Genomic DNA, 18,351 nt, shown 5'->3' with positions numbered 1-18,351 from the left:
TTTATTTCCTCATTTTTTCACTTGAGAAAATAGGCAGATACTAGAATTTATTAGTTGAAGCATTCAACAGATTTCTTCCCTACTCCCTTCACAGGAAGTGGAATGCTGAGCATTAAGTTTGAGGCCAGTTGGAAAGGCGAGAGCTAGTTCTCCAACATGTGGTGTGTAAGGAGCTTTAGGGGATGTTCACTAGCATGATGCCGTATGGGATAGCTGGCCTGGTCACGTGCATAAAGCCTGTTGATGTGTATGCAGAAGGTCTCAGAGAGCCCAGCGCTCAGTCCTGCAGATGTGAGCACAGTCATACTAAGGGTGGACTCTCCATGCTCTCTCGGTTACAGCTGGAACGAGATGCCTATGTTCAGGCTCTTGCTCGCTTCTCCCTTCTGACAGCCAGCTCCAGCATCACAGAAATGAAGCAGAAAAACATTGACACCATAAAGACACTTATTACTGTGGCTCACACAGATGGCAACTACCTTGGGAATTCCTGGCATGAGGTATGTGTTTTCCTTTAAAAGCCTGACAGTTACTTCTTCTCTAGGTTTACTCCGGGCCTCCCTTTCACTGACTGTCATTCTTTGGTCAGTTCCATTTTTCTTGAAATCAAGCCTAACTTTAACTGTAGGTTTTTTCTTATCCACAAATACCTTCTGTGTCTGAAAGTCAGATTCTCTGGGGTCATGTTGGGTGAAGTGTGTTCAGATGCACCACCTGACAGAGGGCCCTGGCACCAGCGGCCAGTGCAGGCATGGGGCGCACTTCCTAATTTGGCTTCACCTTCCCCATGGCCTGTGCACTTCCTGGGAGTGCTTATCTTCAGCATACTCATCTAAAACAAAGCCAGGAGCCTGATTTCTCTTGTGATAGTACCTAAAAAGAAATGGTCAACACTTGCGATGTACCATTGAGGGAGATTGCCCGTGGGCTCACTTTTTTTTAAACAATGTTCAAAGATTACCACCTAGGGATGACAATTATTGATGTAACAAACATGTTTGAAAAGTGATTCATCAAAATTATCGTTATTCTAAGGAAAAGATTAGAAACAGCATCAAATTCCCAATGAATTTGGGATGAGAGATTGCTCTTTTTTTTTTTTTTTTAAAGTGTGTTACACCATTCTTTAGAATGTTACCTGGCCACTTAAAATGACGTTGCTGAAAATACCTAGTGAATCAGTGAATAGCTGCTTTCTCTCCTATGACTTTTTAACCTGGGAGGTGTGATCAGTGTACTGTGCCATCCTGCCAGTTGCCAAATAGATAGCAGCACCTGGGAATGTTAGACACAACTTGAGTTGAATTGAGTTGAATTAATTGATGGTCAGAGGCCTTGAGAAGTCAAGTTGGAGCCAAAGGTTCTTGGGTACAGTATAGATGACGTACTTTACAATACACAGTCCCCAGCTTTTGGAAAAGAGGGTGCATTGATAGGTTTACTAGTGAAAATTTAATAGATCATGCTGTGTAGAAAATCAGCGGATGGTTCTCTTTAAGTCTCAAGAGGAAGACAATTTATAAGTAAAAATGCTCAGCTCTAAAATACCACTGAGAGTCTTGTACTCTCAGACTGTATTACAAGGTTAGCATGAAAGAAAAAAACTCAACTTTAGTCATAAGTTCCCTTGAAAATTCAGTGAAGGAATTTGCCTGAACAGTTTGCCTGGAAGTCTTCCTGTCGTCCTGCCTGTGAGTCTCATGCAGCCAGTCTTCAGCCAGGAGATGTTGAGACAGATTTCTTTTTCTTCAGGCAAGTTCAGTCGAGGTTTGTGTGAAATAAGTGTCCCCAAGCACCAGAGCCACCCCTCAAGCCTGGAAGCTAGTCTTCCCCCGCAGCACACCTGTCCTGGGGCACATTCACATTCATCCACTTAACCGAATCATGATTGCCAACTATTTTAAGTGCTTGAGATTCAGCAGTGAACAAGACAGAGTTAATGCTCTGTTGGCACGTGAGGCAGAGAACAAAGAAATATATGGCGTAATGCCAAAAAGTGGTAGAAGCTAAGGGAAAAAGTGTCACCTGGGGATGTTGATGGGGGTGTGGGTGTGATCTCAGCATGGTCAAGGAGGTCTCTCTGAGGGAGACATATCTAAGGTGAGAATCAAAGGAGTGAGCCATGGCATAAGGAAGAGTAAAGAAGTGCCAGGCCCAGGGATAGGAGCAGACCCATCAAGTTAAAGGGGCGGCAGTGAAGCCAATATGTTATGAGAGGGCAAGCAGGAAGACCGTGAGGGTGGCTGGGCCAAGCTAGAGGGTGCGCTCACTTAGTACATGGTGGGTGGAATCCCCTTCTATCAAGTGCTCTTTCTCTCTTTATTGAGCACTTATTTGTAAATTAAACATGTAGTGGCATGCCTCCATTGGACAGCTTTGCTTTTGCTCATTTTCTTTTTCCCTTTTTAATAATTTTTTTTAAAAAGTCAATCTTCAAGACCTATACTCCATGGATTGCCTAGCCAGGGCTAGGGAAACCATCCTAAGAAGAAAGAAAGAAAAGCTGTTTCCAAGATCACTTTGATGATTAAGATGATAGTGCCCTTCTCAGGCTGTAAAGTGAGAGCTCATTCCTTCACTGTCTCTTGTCATTAGATCTTGAAATGCATCAGCCAGCTGGAGCTCGCTCAGCTGATTGGAACAGGGGTGAAGACCCGCTACCTGTCCGGGTCTGGGCGTGAAAGAGAAGGGAGCCTGAAGAGCCACACCTTGGCGGGAGACGAGTTCATGGGCCTTGGCCTCAGTAAGTCACCAGGCCCCACAGCTGGCCATCACGGTTTGCAAGTTAACCAGGATGACACATTTCTTGTTTCATCAAGACTGTCACGCACTGTCACTTTCTGTGTGCCAGCTGGCATTGTGTTTTGAATGAAAATGGAAGTGTTGCTTCGGCTCTCTTAATTGTGATTCAGCTATCAAGTAAAATGCCTATTTTGCCAAAACCAGCAGGGTGCATTATTTTCCTTTCTATACATGTAACTACATTGTTGGGGATGGGGGGATGGGTGGAAGCCATTTTCTTTAGGAGGCTACAACTTTAGTACCTGGTATTGGGGGGGGGGGGGGTGTCTCTAGATTTTTTTTTTTTTTTTTTTAAGATTTCTGCTATTTATTTATGCACGCAAGAGGTAGGGTATAGGCCAGAGGTGCAGGGGCAGGGGTGAGCGGATTCACCAGAGACAGAGTGGGGAGCAGAATAGGCGGATCCACTGAAATACACTGCTGAGGGGAGCAAGAGAGACAAGAGAGCTCTGCTGTGCCATGTGGGTCAGTTCCCTGGCCGAGGATCAAACTCATGCTGCAGTGGCTGCCAATAGTTTCATTGTGCTGAGACATAACCCCTTGTGCCACTAAGGAGGCCCTATGTCTCTAGATTTTAAAAGGAAGTGTCAGCATCTCTTTATTTGGGAGTTGCTTTTTTTTGAATGGTATCCTTATGAATGTAGGATTTTTTTCTCACTGTGCATTGGATTGAGAGACTCCTGTTAGTGGTGTAACATAATGATAGGAGTAAGGAGAACAAACAAAGGTGCCAAACCACATTCCAGGCACTTAGTTTATATACTCTATATATAAATTTTAACTTGCTTAAACAACTCAATGAGGTAGGGACGATAACCCTGTTTTGTAAATGAGGAAACTGATGCACTGAGGGTGAAGTAATGTGAGCAAAATCACACTGCATGCAAGTGGCAGAGGTGGGTTTCAAACCCAGGCTACTTGATTGCAGAGACCAGGCTCCCAGGTGCCACACAGAGTGTCGCAGTGGGAGAATACAGTGGTTGCAAGTGTGGACTCTGAAGATGAGGGATTGTGGCAGGGAGCTGGTGAGGATGACTGGAGTGAACTCCCAGGAAGCACCCAGGCATTCAGCAGGTGCAAGCCATGACATGTTCTAGAAGCTCGCATTTCTATTCCTAAATGTAGGCATTTGATACTATGAACATGTAAAAGACTTAAGAAAGTGAATTGGTCGGTACAAACAAGGGAGCTTGGAATAAGGATGTATTTTAAATGCCCAGTATCATTTGTCATCAGTTGAGGGGCCCTTTGCTTGTGGACCATTCTCATTTATGTCTCGTCTTTGCCTGTGGGTGGCACAGGGTACTTTGTTAAGGATACTTGGCTGTTTTTGAAATATCACTCATTCCTCACATCATGTTTCAGGTAATTTGGTGAGTGGTGGAGTGGATAAAAGGCAGATGGCCAGCTTCCAGGAGTCTGTGGGCGAGACCAGCTCTCAGAGCGTGGTTGTAGCTGTGGACAGGTAACAATTCTGTTCCCCACTGAAGCTGGCCTAGCCAGTGGCTGGGCATCCTCAGTGGCTACCAGGTGTGAATGACTCCTCAGGTGTTTAACTATTACAAAGTGTTGTCAGCTAAGAAAGTAAAAGTGGCAAACATGGTCCACAACAAATGACCTTCACATTCATTTGAATTGTGACCTTAAATTGTATCATGGCCTTTAAAAATTCATAAGTAACACTATGACTAGATTTTGTCAAAAACACGAGTTTTTGTCTATGCTGATGTTTTGAATTTTCGTTTCATGAGTAGAAATTACTTTTTATTTTTTTTATTTTTATTTTTTTTTATTAAATAATAAATTTTATTTTTATATTCCCCCATACAACTGCACATGCCCCATTCTGACCCCAATCCCTCCCCTCCCGGCCCCCACCCCCCAAAAAGTGTCTCTGGTTCATAGTTTTTTGTTGATTTTGATTTTCACTTTCTTATAGTTATTCTTTTTCCTGGTCCCTTATTTAAGTTTTCTAGATTCCTGCTATGAGTGAGACCATCCGGTATTTTTCTTTTTCTTTCTGGCTTATTTCGCTGAGCATGATCCCTTCCAGCGCCATCCATGTTGCTGCAAATTGCATGTGCTTATCTTTTTTGAATGCTGAGTAATATTCCATGGTATATATGTACCACATCTTCTTGATCCAGTCATCTATTTTTGGGCATTTGGGCTGTTTCCAAAGCTTAGCTATTGTAAATAGTACTGCTATAAACATAGGGGTGCAGGTGCTCTTTGGAATTGATGTTTCTGTGTCCTTTGGGTAAATACCTAGGAGTGGAATTGCTGGATCATATGGAAGCTCTATGTTTAGTAGGTCCAGAAATCTCCACACAGCTCTCCATAGTGGTTGGACCAGTTTGCATTCCCATAGAAATTACTTTTTAAAAACTCTCCAAGAATGATTTATATTTTTAATGAGAACTGGCTGAGTTGACAGTTTCTTTTTTACTCAAAACCTTTCCATTATTTACTCAAGCCTTCCTGCTTGCTTCAAACTGGACTGAAATATCCAGGAGAAATATAGGTATTATTTAAAAACATTCATTTGGTACCAGTGCTGAAAATACACATTTTCTTAAAATCACCAAACTCCTAAAAATTACCATTGAATAATCATGTGAACTACTATTCACTTGGTTAATGACCTATCCCAGGACATTTAACACAGACAGTTTTGCAGTATTGACAGTGTAGAATATTTGACATAAATTGTAGTGTTCTCAGAACAATTCTCTTAGTGTTTTATTCTTATTTCTTTGTTGGTTTTGTTTTCACCTAGTATTCTGAGCTCTTTATTTTCATTACCTGGCTCCTTTGCCTCCTGTGGCTGTCTCATCTCAGCTTTTGACCACATCTCCTGTTTGTTCCAATTGTTTTTGCCACCTCAGTTAACTGCATCAGTAAACAGTTGCTGCCGATTGTTTTTCATGAAAAAACAACCAGCCAACGGGGAAATGGCTCTTTCCCTGAAGGAGGTTTCAGTCAGGTCAAATAAAGACAAGACTGGCAAATGGGGCTGTTCAGGGTACTACCACGCAGGTCAAATAATGCCAATCTGAAAATAGTGTTTTGGGGGAACTGTAAGACATTTCCCTCTCCATGGTCATCAGGTTCCAGTTACTAGTATTTCAAAGCTGTTAGTTTTCAAGGCTGCTGTAGAGCTGGGGAGAAAGTAATGAAAATAGGCCTAGTTAAAAATGTCACAGTATTCACTATTCAAACCAAGATTCATCCATTTTTCTTGAATAAGCACTCAGGTTTTCACAAGTTTTTGGTTAATTTCCAGAGTTCTGTTCTGAAAAAGTTGACTTTGATCATTTTCTGCCAGTTTTTTGTTTTTGTTTTTTTTGGTGCTCTTATGGAGAAGCAAGCAGCTTTTTGGGGTCCTCACTTTACCACTCCCACCACATGACATGCTGTTATTTAGAGTTTGATTCTACCTCCCTTCCCTTCTTACATTCTCTTTATCAGTATTCTGCTCTCAGCTCAGTTCTGCACTTTTGATGCCTTGTTATTTATTTTCATGGAGGTGCCAGACCTAAAATGTTTCCTTCCTGCCTTTTGTAAGTGCTCAAAATTGAAATTTCAGCTTCCAAATCTAATTTTTATTTTATTATGTCTATAATTATCTCCCTAGAATTTTTACTGGATCCACCAGACTGGATGGAAATGCAATAGGTATGTATTTGACTCACCTGTGACAACTCCAGAAACCTTGCATTGTGACTGTGTGGCCAATACTAATAAGGCCTCCTGTGTTGTTGGGTCTGGCCTGTAGTTGACTTTGTCCGTTGGCTGTGTGCCGTGTCCATGGATGAGCTGGCTTCTCCCCACCATCCCCGAATGTTCAGCTTGCAGAAGATCGTGGAGATATCATACTACAACATGAATCGGATCCGGCTGCAGTGGTCCCGAATATGGCATGTGATTGGTGATCACTTCAATAAGGTATTGCTTCAAATTCAAAAACCACTCCATTGGTGTCCTCCCCGCCAACCCCCAAAAAAGAAAAAATTAAGAAAGGAAAAAGAAAGGCAGGCAACTGAGAAAAAATAATTGAAGTGATAGAGAATTGGCCATATTTTCTGGGTTCCTATAATTCATTTCCCAAAGTAGGAATTGATGGAACTCAGAGAATGAATTAAAAATCCAGTGATACTAAAAATATCCCACACCATAAAGGTTGTTGTGAAGTCCCTGGACAAACATTGGCATTTGAAAACATTGCCAGATCCTGGAGTGCCTTCTAGTAACCAGAGATCAAGTTATAGGCTATATAGCTTCACTCATACATGTTACTACTGCTTGTATTCTGGCTTCCAGTGCCACCATTTTCCTGTAACATTTGTCAAGGAAGTTAACATTTATTTTTAAATCAGAAACAAACCAACGATAGCTGACAACTAAAAGTGACAACTGCTGGGAGAAAGCCAGACTGAACTTCTTTCTTTCCACTAGGGGTTTTATGTACTTACTGGCACATACACACACACTGAATAAGGAACTCAGAAGAAGAATGTGGATTGATTTCATTTGCTTCTTCAGGGAAATATAAGAGCTTAATAATACTATTTTCCATCAGAATGCATTTCATGGTTTCAAAATCGTTTCCACGGGCATGGGGATGGTTGTAGAACAGATGCTTACAGGTAGTGTTATTAAAAACTGGTTTATCCAAAAGAGAATTGCCCTCTCTACATTGAAGAGAAGAAAAACCATAAAAAGTAGTCTGTCATTGGAACGTAGAACACAGTGGAGAGCTGGTAAAGAATTTGTAGCATCTCCATATTTCCGTTTAGAGCTAGCAGTGTGAGGTCACTGGCGTGGAGAGGGGAAGATATAGGCACTGTTGACTCTCATAGGTAGCTGCTAGCCTGCTGTAGCTTCCCCCTGAAATGAGGCATTGTCAGATGCAATCTTGCTTCTAGCTTGACATACTAGCTAACCAAGGTTCTCTGTTTCCCTTATTTCCTATCGGCTCAAAGTAAGGTACCTAACTGCACATCATCTGGTTGACAAACTGCCTGACTGCCTTGTGCCAGGAAGTAGGCAGATGAGGTCCTGGCCTGTGTGGAGCTCACCCACATTTTATGATAAGATAAATGAGAATAAAGGATCAGGCAATGCAGTGTATCAGGGTTCTTGCCATGGGTGCTCAGGGAAGGCCTCTTTGGAGACTTCCTTTTGTCTGAACCCTCAGTGAGGAAACAACCACAGAGCCTGCAGATGACCCAGGGTACCATCTAGTGAATAACAGTCTCGTATAAAGTAATCGGCAACCATCTGACTTGGCAACCATCTTTCTCACTATCTGGGTAAATAAATTCTTAATAGACCACTTGACATAATTGCTCAGAAAGAAAATGTGAATCATAACTTTACTGTACCTTACATTCTTGTCCAAACCTGTGACAGCTAAGCTATACCAAACATTGCTAAATTATTCTATAAAATCTTTTAATTCTATCTCTATATATAAACATTTGTGTGTGTATGTTAATCCAAAAGTGTTTTTCCAACTCTTCCCATGGAAGAACCTGAACTTCCATCTTCAGTGGAACTTTTTTGAGGGAACTTAAGCTCAGAGAAGTTACTTTTCCTACCTGCAATTCTGTTGTCAAGACTCTGCATGCCAATTCTCTGTTATCTAGATTTAAAGGCAAGCTTAGGACATAGACTGGCAGATGATAATTAGACATTTTGTGGTTGTCAACTTCGCTACTAATGTTCATTCCTTCTAATCAGTGCTGCTAATAAGCACAAAGTTGTGGAAAGCTCAGTTGCTCACTCTGGGGCTTTTTATTCTTTCCACCACCTCAGAAAAATGTTCTGCTTTCCCTGGGGAACAGGAGCACATAATAATCCCCCACTTTGAAGGAAATGGATGGCTGAGTCCAGCTATAATAACTTAGCTCTCGGGATTCTAGCAGGGTCATTGGAACAGTCACCTGATGTTCTCAACTAGGGCACATACGATCCTGGGGAGGCAGAGCAGCATAGTAAACATGGTGTGTATTCCTGAATCCTCCAGATTTTTAGGAGGATATTCTTACTAGTTTCTAATTATAGCAACACGTTTCCCTTAAAAAAAAAATTACAGCTGAAACTAACTTTAACCATCACCACCAAACTGACCCTCCCTGAAGGTAATTATTCTCACCAGTTTGGTGTAGTCTTTCCAGAACATTTGCCCATTTTTGGTGTTTGGAACCCACCTACACAATTGTTGCACTGTGCCTATTTCACCTGACTTTTTTTTTCTGTTTAGGTTGGTTGTAACCCCAATGAAGATGTGGCTATCTTTGCTGTTGACTCACTAAGGCAGCTCTCCATGAAGTTTCTTGAGAAGGGAGAATTAGCCAACTTCCGCTTCCAGAAAGATTTTCTGAGGCCCTTTGAGCATATTATGAAGAAAAACAGGTATGTACGTTCTGGAAGACCTTTGGTCACATTCCCCCTGAGGGTCTAAAAATACCTTCTAATAATAACCACACAGTTAATTTTTTTCTCTTTTGTTAAGTGGAAGCAAATAAAATGGACAGACTGATTTACATCTGTTGTCTCTAAGTAAATCATGCTCAGATCTATGTGTAGCCTCTGCTGGAAGGACAGATCCCACCACTGCAACTAGTACAAATGTGGCATGCATTCCTATTAGAACTGGGGCTGAGTTGTTCAGAGAAAGAGCCATAAGCCTATGCAGCCTAAAACTAGTTGAAGAATTATGTGACCCAGCATTCCTGCCCCAAGGAGGTAATAAAAAAGGTCAGCAACTGTCCCTCTCAAGAAGTCAACTTGTTTACTCTTTCACTTATCTTGTTTTTATTGAGGCCTGCCATCTGCTAGGTATTACTCTGATTGCTGAGTATACAGCAATGAAGAAAACAGTCAAAAGTCCCTGTTTTTGTTTGGCCTTGACTAGATTGTCATTGCAACTGGATGATGGGTATGTGGGTATTCTTTATAGTACCCTGTTTTTATATATGTTCCAAAATTGCCATAATAATTTTTTTTTAATTTTTATTTATTTATTTATACAAGCACTAGGTAGTCAGAAGCGCGGGAGGGTGAGAGAATTCACCAGAGCCAGAGCGGGGAGCAGAGCAGGCAGAGGACTGAAGTACACTGCTGAGGGGAGCAGTGGGCGGCAGGAGAGGTCTGTGCGCCATGTGGGACCCTCCTCCGGTGGCCGGGGAGCAGCCCGGGATCGAACCGGCGCTGCAGAGGCTGCGGGCAGCTTCGCAACCCAGCGCTCAACTGCTGCACCACCGGGGAGGCCTGCCATAATAAATTTTTAAAAGTAAATCATTTATATAGAGTAAGATAGATAAGTAGGTAGGTCAGTAGTGGTGATTGCTTTGAAGACCATTAAATAAATCCAGGTAAGAGGGTGGGAAGCACTCCTTGATATGGGGCTGCCCAAGCATTTGTTAAAACAATCCTTACACAGAGTCTGAATGTTACCAAGCAATGGGCTTGCTTCTCCCTGCACATAGAAGCCAATTATTAGGGCACCAGGTTTTGAGTAAAGAAAGTTTGTTGCAAGTTCACACACAAGGAGTCAGGAGCCAGAAGTCAAATTTGTGTCCCCATTTAGGAAATGGAGTGGGTTTATATTAGTTTCTTGGGGAAGGGGTTGATAACAAAGGTGTTAAATTTTATTGGCTTAAGAGTGAGCTAAGAGGGGCCTCCCCTGGTGGCACAGGCAGTTGAGCGCAGCCCTGTGAAGCTGTCCGCAGCCTCTGCAGCACCAGTTCGATCCCTGCCGGACAGCGAGGGGCCCACATGGCGCTACATACCTCTCCTGTCTCGCCCGCTGCTCCCCTCAGCAGTGTATTTCGTCAGTCTGCCTGTTCTATTCCCCACTCTGTCTCTGGTGAATCCTCCCTCCCTCCTGCGCATCTGGCCTATACCCTGGTTCTTGTATAAATAAATAAAATATTAAAAAAAAAAAGTGAGCTAAGAGCAAAGACCTAGCTGAAGTGCATTAGCTAGTTGCAAATTACTTCATATAGCAAGAGATTTTCTTTTAATAATGACCTTCTGTGTTTCACTCTCCACCCCCAACCAAATTCTGCCCCAAGCCCCCTCCCCCCTTCCAGCTCTATGTTGGTGGTCCCTTAACTTTGACTAACAGTGGATTCAGACAAGGTTGTGTCATTGTGTGTCAAAGTTTATCTGTGAACATAGCCTCAAAGAACAAGTTAGATAAGTTTTTATCCCTTTTGTGTTCTAGGGTCTGAGAATAATGTGACCTTGTTTTCATGCATACAGTAGGAACAAGCTAGAAGTAGCTGTATATGGCCTTGGGAAGAGTATTCTGAGCAGAGAGAAGAAGGAGAACAAGAGCCTTGTGGCATAGTTAAGGAGCAACAAGAGGGCCAGAGTGTCAGGGCCCTGGTGGCCTAGGGGTTAAGTCTCAGTGCTATCACTACTACAGCCTAAGTTCGATTCCCAGTCAGGGAGTTAACCTACATATGGAGAAGCAGACCTCTCCTGTAATGCCCGCTGCCCCTTAGCGGTGTATTTCAGGAAATCTACCCGTTCTGCTCCCCATTCTGTCTCTGGTGAATCCTTTCTTTCCCCTCCCCATGCATCTCTGGCCTTCACCCCAGTTCTTCTACGCAAAAAAAAAAAAAAAAACCACCAAGAAGGCCAGTGTGACTGGTAAGGAGTGAGCAAGGCAGACTGTACTAAAAGCTGAAATCCCAGTAGTGGCAGGTGGCAGGCCACCTACATCATGGGGGAACTGTTGACCTTGATAAGCACTTCAGCTTGTTCTCTGTAAGAGGTAGAAGCCATTGGTAACTTTAAGCAGACAAGTGAAATGGTTTGACATATTTTAAAGAATCACCTAGCATTTATCCATGGAAAATGAGAACAGTAGGATGATAGGCAGCCATTGTCACTGTCCAAGTTTGGACTTACAAGGTAGTGGTGGTGGTGAGGGCCTGAGGGATAATGGTTACACGTAGGTAGCAGAATTTTGAATATGAGTGAAAATTTTTGAGTTTCCAAATGAACTAACAATGGCTTAAACCACAAGACTGGTTTTTTTTTTAAACATTGTTTTATTGACTTATTAAAGATTTATTTTGTATTCATACAATAGCTGGGGTACAGGCCAGAGGCGCAGGAGGGTGGGAGGATTCACCAGAGACAGAGTGGGGAGCAGAACAGGCAGATGGACCGAAAGCACTGCTGAGGGGAGCAGCGGGCGTGACAGGGGAGGTCTGCTGTGCCTTGTGGGAATCTCCCCAGTTAGCCGGAATCGAACCCACACTGCACAGGCTGTGGACAGCTTCACAGCACTGCACTCAACCCGCTGCGCCACCGGGGAGGCCCAAGATATCAGAGGCAAGCAGTCCCGACTTCGGTTCCACTGCTCAATCAGTCCTTAAGGCCCCCGCTCCTTCTGCCCTTCTGTTTGACTACAGGATTGATTTGAGCTTATTTTATGATGGCAGGACAGCAGCTCTACCTCCAGGCATCATACTGTGTTCAAAATGAGACCAAGAGGAAAGCGACAAAAGCAAAAACCTTTCAGAAACTCCTCCTCGCCCGTGCTCATAGATTTTCTCTTCCGTCTCAGTCAGAACAGATCATGTAGTCGCCCTTGCTGCAAGGGATGCTGGAAAACTAAGGCTTTGGTCTATGAGTGAAAGATTGTCATGTTGTCTCAGGCCATTTGTGATTGGTGCCCTGAAGTCAGGCAGGTTGCTGCCCATATGAAATCAGTTCTTTTATCAAGGATGGCTGCCCGGTAAGCCGTGACAGTGTCTACCACAGTGGTTATGGTATTGTTTTTCTTTTTGTTGTCTCTAGTGATTCTTTTAAAAATAAATGTGGATTACTGGGCACTGTAAAAAAGTTGTTTTTTTTTTGTTGTTGTTTTGTTTTGTTTTGTTTTTTAAGTTCTACTTCTGAGCGATGAGCTGTGGTCATTTTCTTCCCACTGTAGTACACATGATATGGCTGCCCATTCCTTCCTCAGGTCTCCGACCATCCGGGACATGGTGATCCGCTGCATTGCCCAGATGGTGAACTCGCAGGCGGCCAACATCCGCTCAGGCTGGAAGAACATCTTTGCTGTGTTCCACCAGGCAGCCTCTGACCATGACGGGAACATAGTGGAGCTGGCCTTCCAGACCACTGGCCACATCGTCAGTAAGTAGCTCTCCTCCTCCCTGAGAAATATCCCACCTGCAAGTCCAGAAGGAAGACTATTTATTTTTACTTGCTATTTTATTCCTCAAAGGTGCTCCCTGTTTGAGCTAACCTGTGACAGAATGTTGTGCCAGATCGATTTAATGTGTGCTTACATGAGCACACAACATGTGCACACATGCAGAGAGATGCAGTCCTCATTATTTGCAGATTCAACATTTGTGAATTCACCTACTCACTAAAATTTACCTGTGACTTCAAACCCATTCTTCTTGTGCTTCTGTTTTTGTTGACTAACATGCATACACACACACCAGAGCAACAGATTACCTGAATCACCCGAGGTGCATGTCCCTAGCTGAGGTTGAATGAGGTGATGCTCTGTCTTCTTATTTCAGCTCTTTCTGAAAGCAGGCATTATATTTAGTGCCATGTTTTTTTCATTTTTGTCTTTGTTGGTGATTTGCCTATTTAAAATGGCTCCCAAGGGCAGTGCTGAAGTTCCTGAGCACAGGAAGGTTATGCGTGCCTTGCAGAGAAGCATCATCCACACTTCATCCAGGCACGAGTCATCGCACTGCTGGCCGTCAGTTCAGCGTTATTAAATGAGCAGTAGATATTAAAGCAGTTGTCTTCCAACAGAAACATATCAAACAAGGTCACATGTTGATTGTTGAGTCAAGTACTATGGCAAGCCCTGCATCCCCCAGTGGAGTGGTTCGATTTGCTTAATTAGTGTCCACAGTGACTTTATAGAATGCAACTACCGTGAATAATGAGAATTCATTGTACCAACTTCCCCCATTTTGCCAAAGAAGAAATTGAGGCACAGAAAAGTAAAGTAGAACAACTTGCCTCAGGCCACACGGTTGGGAGTCAAGATTCACACCCACATAGGCCAGCCCAAGGTGCCTTGTCCCTCCACTCTGCTGACCAGGAGTCCCTGGTCCTGCCAGTGATCATGCAGCAAGCTGTAGGCTGGTATTGGGCTCTGTAAAAATTGCAAGATGTGGGGTGATCATTGAGGTTTTTTAACCCTGTATTAGCAGCTTGCTACTCATTTTTCTTTCAGATGATATTTATGGGACTTTGAAAAATTTGTAAGTTTCTGCATTATCTTTCAACTTCAGTTCTTTGGCCTTCTCTGTCCCACTGCACAAGCTGTGGTCTCAGGACAGAAATGGCCAAGGAAGGAAGGAAGGAAGGAAGGAAGGGGGATGTTCAGGATTCCAGAAGTGTGGCCAGAGCTGTGCTCAGTGTTCAGTGTCTGTTCACACAGATCAACGTTTATATATTAGAGAGTTCCTCAGGTTCCTCCTCAAATGGCCTGAGTTAAAATGAACATGTTGGCATCACGGTGATACTTGTTTTTCTCATGGCTGTCCCATATCACTTCCTTAGGAACACTTCTGATATAGGCTCTCTTTAACGATTCCTTCCCTGATCACCCTAAACAGCCCCTCCTACCCTCTGACCCCTCACCCACCACTCACCCCACAGTGACGACTTTATATATATATATTGATTTAGGTCAATATGGTAGCCCACTGAGAACTTGAGCATCCTGCAGGAGGGAAATTTGATGGTTACCTCTGTGTCCCCAGGGCCCACAACCATGCTTGGCATAGTTGACACTCAACACATGTTTGTTGATTGAAAGAATATTTGGGCCTTTACTTCATTGCTTGAACTCAGGAACTAGTTTAGCCCCAGCTGGACTCAGTGCATTCATTCCTGAATAATTTATTATAAAGAACTTCCAGAGATACTAAAATGATTCTCCTAGAGCTCACAAAGGTGAACATCTCTGGGGGTTGCACTCACTGTGTGTGTGTGTGTGTGTGTGTGTGTGTGTGTGTTTTAACCCCCATTTATAAATCATGGTCTTATAAAAAAAAAAATGTGCCTTGTGTTCCCCCCAGCAACTATCTTCCAGCACCACTTCCCTGCAGCCATCGATTCCTTTCAGGATGCTGTGAAGTGTTTATCAGAGTTCGCCTGCAATGCTGCTTTCCCCGACACGAGCATGGAAGCCATCCGGCTCATCCGCTTCTGTGGGAAGTACGTCTCCGAGAGGCCTCGGGTACGTTCTCCTCTCCTCACTCCATGGGTGGTGAAGGGAAGACAAGTCATGGACACAACCCTTGCTCCTGGCAAAACACTTTCCAGCCACTCTGCTCCAAATGCGCGTTTGCCCTAGAATGCTGCTGTTGCAGGGTCCTCTTTGCTGGTGTTGTGTCTGTATGGAATCATTTTATTCCTGTTGAGCTTTTACATGGTTTCCTACAGATTGTTTTTATAGAAAATAATGGTATTTAGCTTTTGAATTTTGGCAAAACTGGAAAACTGACACCTTTGAAAGAAAACAAACCTCCTTTCTAGGACATGAAATTTTGCCATTGTGACATAGCTGAGAAATCACACCTAAACATCAACGTGTGTTTTCTCCTAAAAATGTTTGGGGTCTTTCTGGTATGTTTCATTTTCCCAAAGGAGAATGCTTTGTTTAAATGACAATCTCAAACACTCCACTTGGGTGGAACCAAGCTCATCCAAACCATGGTTGCCAGGACAGATCTCTTCTTGAGCATTCTGTATGGAAAGGTAGACCCCAAGGGGGCCAGAGCTGGTCCCGACCCCAGCTTGTTAAGACGGATGAGGTCAGGAGCCACTGTTGATTGAGCACCTACATGCGTCAGGCAGTGTTCTGGCTATTTTCTGTGTGTTGATTTGTTTAATGTCCACATCAGACCTGGGAAATGGGTAATAATATCCCAGGTATCCAGCAGAGTTAAATGAAGCACAGAGAGAAATTGCCTTATGTTAGAAAATCCATTGGTAAACAGATTCCATGACAGCAAATGGTAATACTGAGTAGAAGCCACGAAATCCCCGGGATAAGGCAGAGAACAGGGCTTCACATCCAAACTGGAAAGACTGTCAACTCCTATCTGCAGTTCACCTAACCCCTTAGTGCCTTAGTTAATCCCTCTGTAAAATGGGCCATTTCCCCCCGCCCCAGCTTAGGGGGTTGTTATATAACACCCCCTCCCAGTTTCTGGCCCACAGCACACACTCAGTAAACAGTGGTGCTGCTGCTATTATTTCAAGTAGGAGGCACAAGAACATTTCAGAAAGACCTCAGATGTTGATTCTTCTTGGATATTTTGCTTGCACCGTAGCATCTAGTACTCTTCCTAATGGATCACTCCCAACCCCAGGACTTTGCGAGCCACCCCATTCACCTTATTCTAAGACCCACAGGGCCTCCCTGGTGGCGTAAGGGGTTAAGCACTGTACTATGAAGCAATCCGCAGCCTCTGCAGCACGAGTTCGATCCACGGCGGCCTGGGAGCAACCCACATGGCAGAGCCGACCTCTCCTGCTCGCCCACTGCTCCCTTCAGCAGTGTATTTCACTCAGTCTGCCTGTTCTGTTCCCCACTCTGTCTCTGGTGAATCCTCTCACTCCCTGCATCTCTGGCCTGTGCCCCAGCTCTTGTATGCATAAATAAATAAATCTTAAAAAAAAAAAAAAAAGAAGACCCACAAAAGTCCATTGGTTCATATGGGAAAACTGCTTATGTGCCCGTGGGACAGGTTTGTCTTTCTCCTTAAATACCCCATTGTGCCCTGGCTAAATGGATAACTTTAGGAGAGGAAAACATGTGGGGCTAATCATTTCAGTTCTTTCCTTTGCCTGCTTGCTCTGCGACTGAGAGGTGAATCTCATTGCAGGTGTTACAAGAATATACAAGCGATGACATGAATGTGGCTCCTGGCGACAGAGTCTGGGTCCGAGGCTGGTTCCCCATCCTCTTTGAGCTGTCCTGCATCATTAATAGATGCAAGCTAGATGTACGGACAAGGTAACCGTGTCCCGGGCCGTGACCCCCCCTCCCCCCGTCACCGAATGAGCCTCAATCACCTGCTCACTGCCCCCCTGCTTTCTCACTCTCTTCTCTGCTGTTCTCTTCCCCCATCCCACTTCCTCTTTTGCACCTGGCTTTGTTTCCTCCAGGGGACTCACAGTCATGTTCGAGATCATGAAGAGCTACGGCCACACCTTTGAAAAGCACTGGTGGCAGGACCTGTTCAGAATTGTGTTCAGGATTTTTGACAATATGAAACTCCCTGAGCAGCAGTCGGAGGTAGGTGATGAATAAAGTACTACCCCAGGTAAGAGGGGGGAAGACCTTTAAGAATTTAAATGGAAGTCTTAAATACTGAGCTGCTGAAAGGATGTTTTAAAGAAAGCTCCCTTCCTGGCCCTCTTCTACTGGAATTAAGTAGTAAGGGACTCTCTTCATCTGAGGAAGAGTGGGAGGTACCTGAGCAGGCCCCTGGTGCCTGCGCTCAAGCCTTCACCCCATCAGTTCCGCAGTGCACCTGACTGGTCCTCTTAGTCACGTGGCCCGTATTGACTTCTGAACAGCCAATAAACAGCAAATGTTTCTGGTCTCTTTAAAACCCATTTTAACAGGATTTTTAATTAAGTTATAGTTGGAGGTGATATTGGGAAATATTAGACCTTTTGTTAAAACGGATGTTTAATGCCTCTGGATGTCTTTGTTATTTCTCCTCTGGGGCAGAAGGGTGGGGAAAGGATATTCTATCTCACGATTTTGATATGGAGGAGTAATTTTTTTACCTCCTTTAGGAACACCGTTCTCCCCCCCACACACACCCCCAGTATAAAAGTAATATGTTTAATATGAAAGATTAGGGATATACAGAAAATTCATAATTTTACCATTCAGAAATTAGAGATAAACTTTTAGCAAATTTCCCTCAGTCTTCTACATCATTTAATATCATTTAATGTGGTCACAGTCATAGCATAGATACATTTTCCTGTTACCATAACCTCATTTTTTTTCTTTATTATAAAACAAATCTGAAATCAGTAAAACGGGCAGCTCTCATCCCCAAACTGACCACCTGTTTCTATGCAGGTACCTTTTCTTTTCCCTTTCTCTTTTTCCTAATAAACCTGTTCTTTTAAAATGGAAAAAAACAGAAAACAAAGAAAAAATGTAAACACTCATAGTTCCACTTTCCAAAGACAAGCACTGTTACCTTCAGATACTCCGTGTGCTACGTGTGTGTGTGCTGTAGCGTGCACCTCCTTTCTTTTTCACAAGAGTGGAATCCCACCAAACATACTGTAACCTGCCTTTTAACTTAATATATGAATGTTTATAAATGAATTTTTAATAAATGAATGTTTCTCTACAACTATACATTTTTTTCCTAAAATGTTTTTACAGACTAGATCATATTCACAGCTATAGATATTCCATAGCCCATAAAAAATTGCTTCTAGTGTTTCTTCCTTTGAACAACACTGAAATCAACTTTTTCCCAGCTACACTTTTTTTTT

At 43.3% G+C, this 18,351-nt stretch overlaps 1 protein-coding gene across 3 annotated transcripts in view; it reads left to right on the top strand.

Moving 5' to 3' along the window:
* Window positions 1–18,351, top strand: part of ARFGEF2 (ARF guanine nucleotide exchange factor 2) — a gene marked incomplete at its 5' end in the record, with an annotated part of 77,006 nt that overhangs the window by 47,825 nt on the left and 10,830 nt on the right. For all 3 annotated transcript variants that reach the window (XM_084247444.1, XM_084247443.1, XM_084247442.1), the window contains 10 exons: window positions 342–500; window positions 2,596–2,743; window positions 4,168–4,267; window positions 6,440–6,480; window positions 6,581–6,750; window positions 9,071–9,222; window positions 12,797–12,969; window positions 14,892–15,052; window positions 16,707–16,837; window positions 16,990–17,119. In XM_084247444.1, coding sequence (XP_084103570.1) covers window positions 342–500; window positions 2,596–2,743; window positions 4,168–4,267; window positions 6,440–6,480; window positions 6,581–6,750; window positions 9,071–9,222; window positions 12,797–12,969; window positions 14,892–15,052; window positions 16,707–16,837; window positions 16,990–17,119 — 1,365 coding nt within the window. The remainder of the gene's footprint in view (window positions 1–341; window positions 501–2,595; window positions 2,744–4,167; window positions 4,268–6,439; window positions 6,481–6,580; window positions 6,751–9,070; window positions 9,223–12,796; window positions 12,970–14,891; window positions 15,053–16,706; window positions 16,838–16,989; window positions 17,120–18,351) is intronic.

This window comes from Talpa europaea, assembly GCF_964194135.1.
Source record: "Talpa europaea genome assembly, chromosome: 11".
NCBI classification, from domain to species: domain Eukaryota; kingdom Metazoa; phylum Chordata; class Mammalia; order Eulipotyphla; family Talpidae; genus Talpa; species Talpa europaea.
Note: the sequence above shows the minus strand (reverse complement) of the source record. Positions and strands in the feature narration are given on the sequence as shown.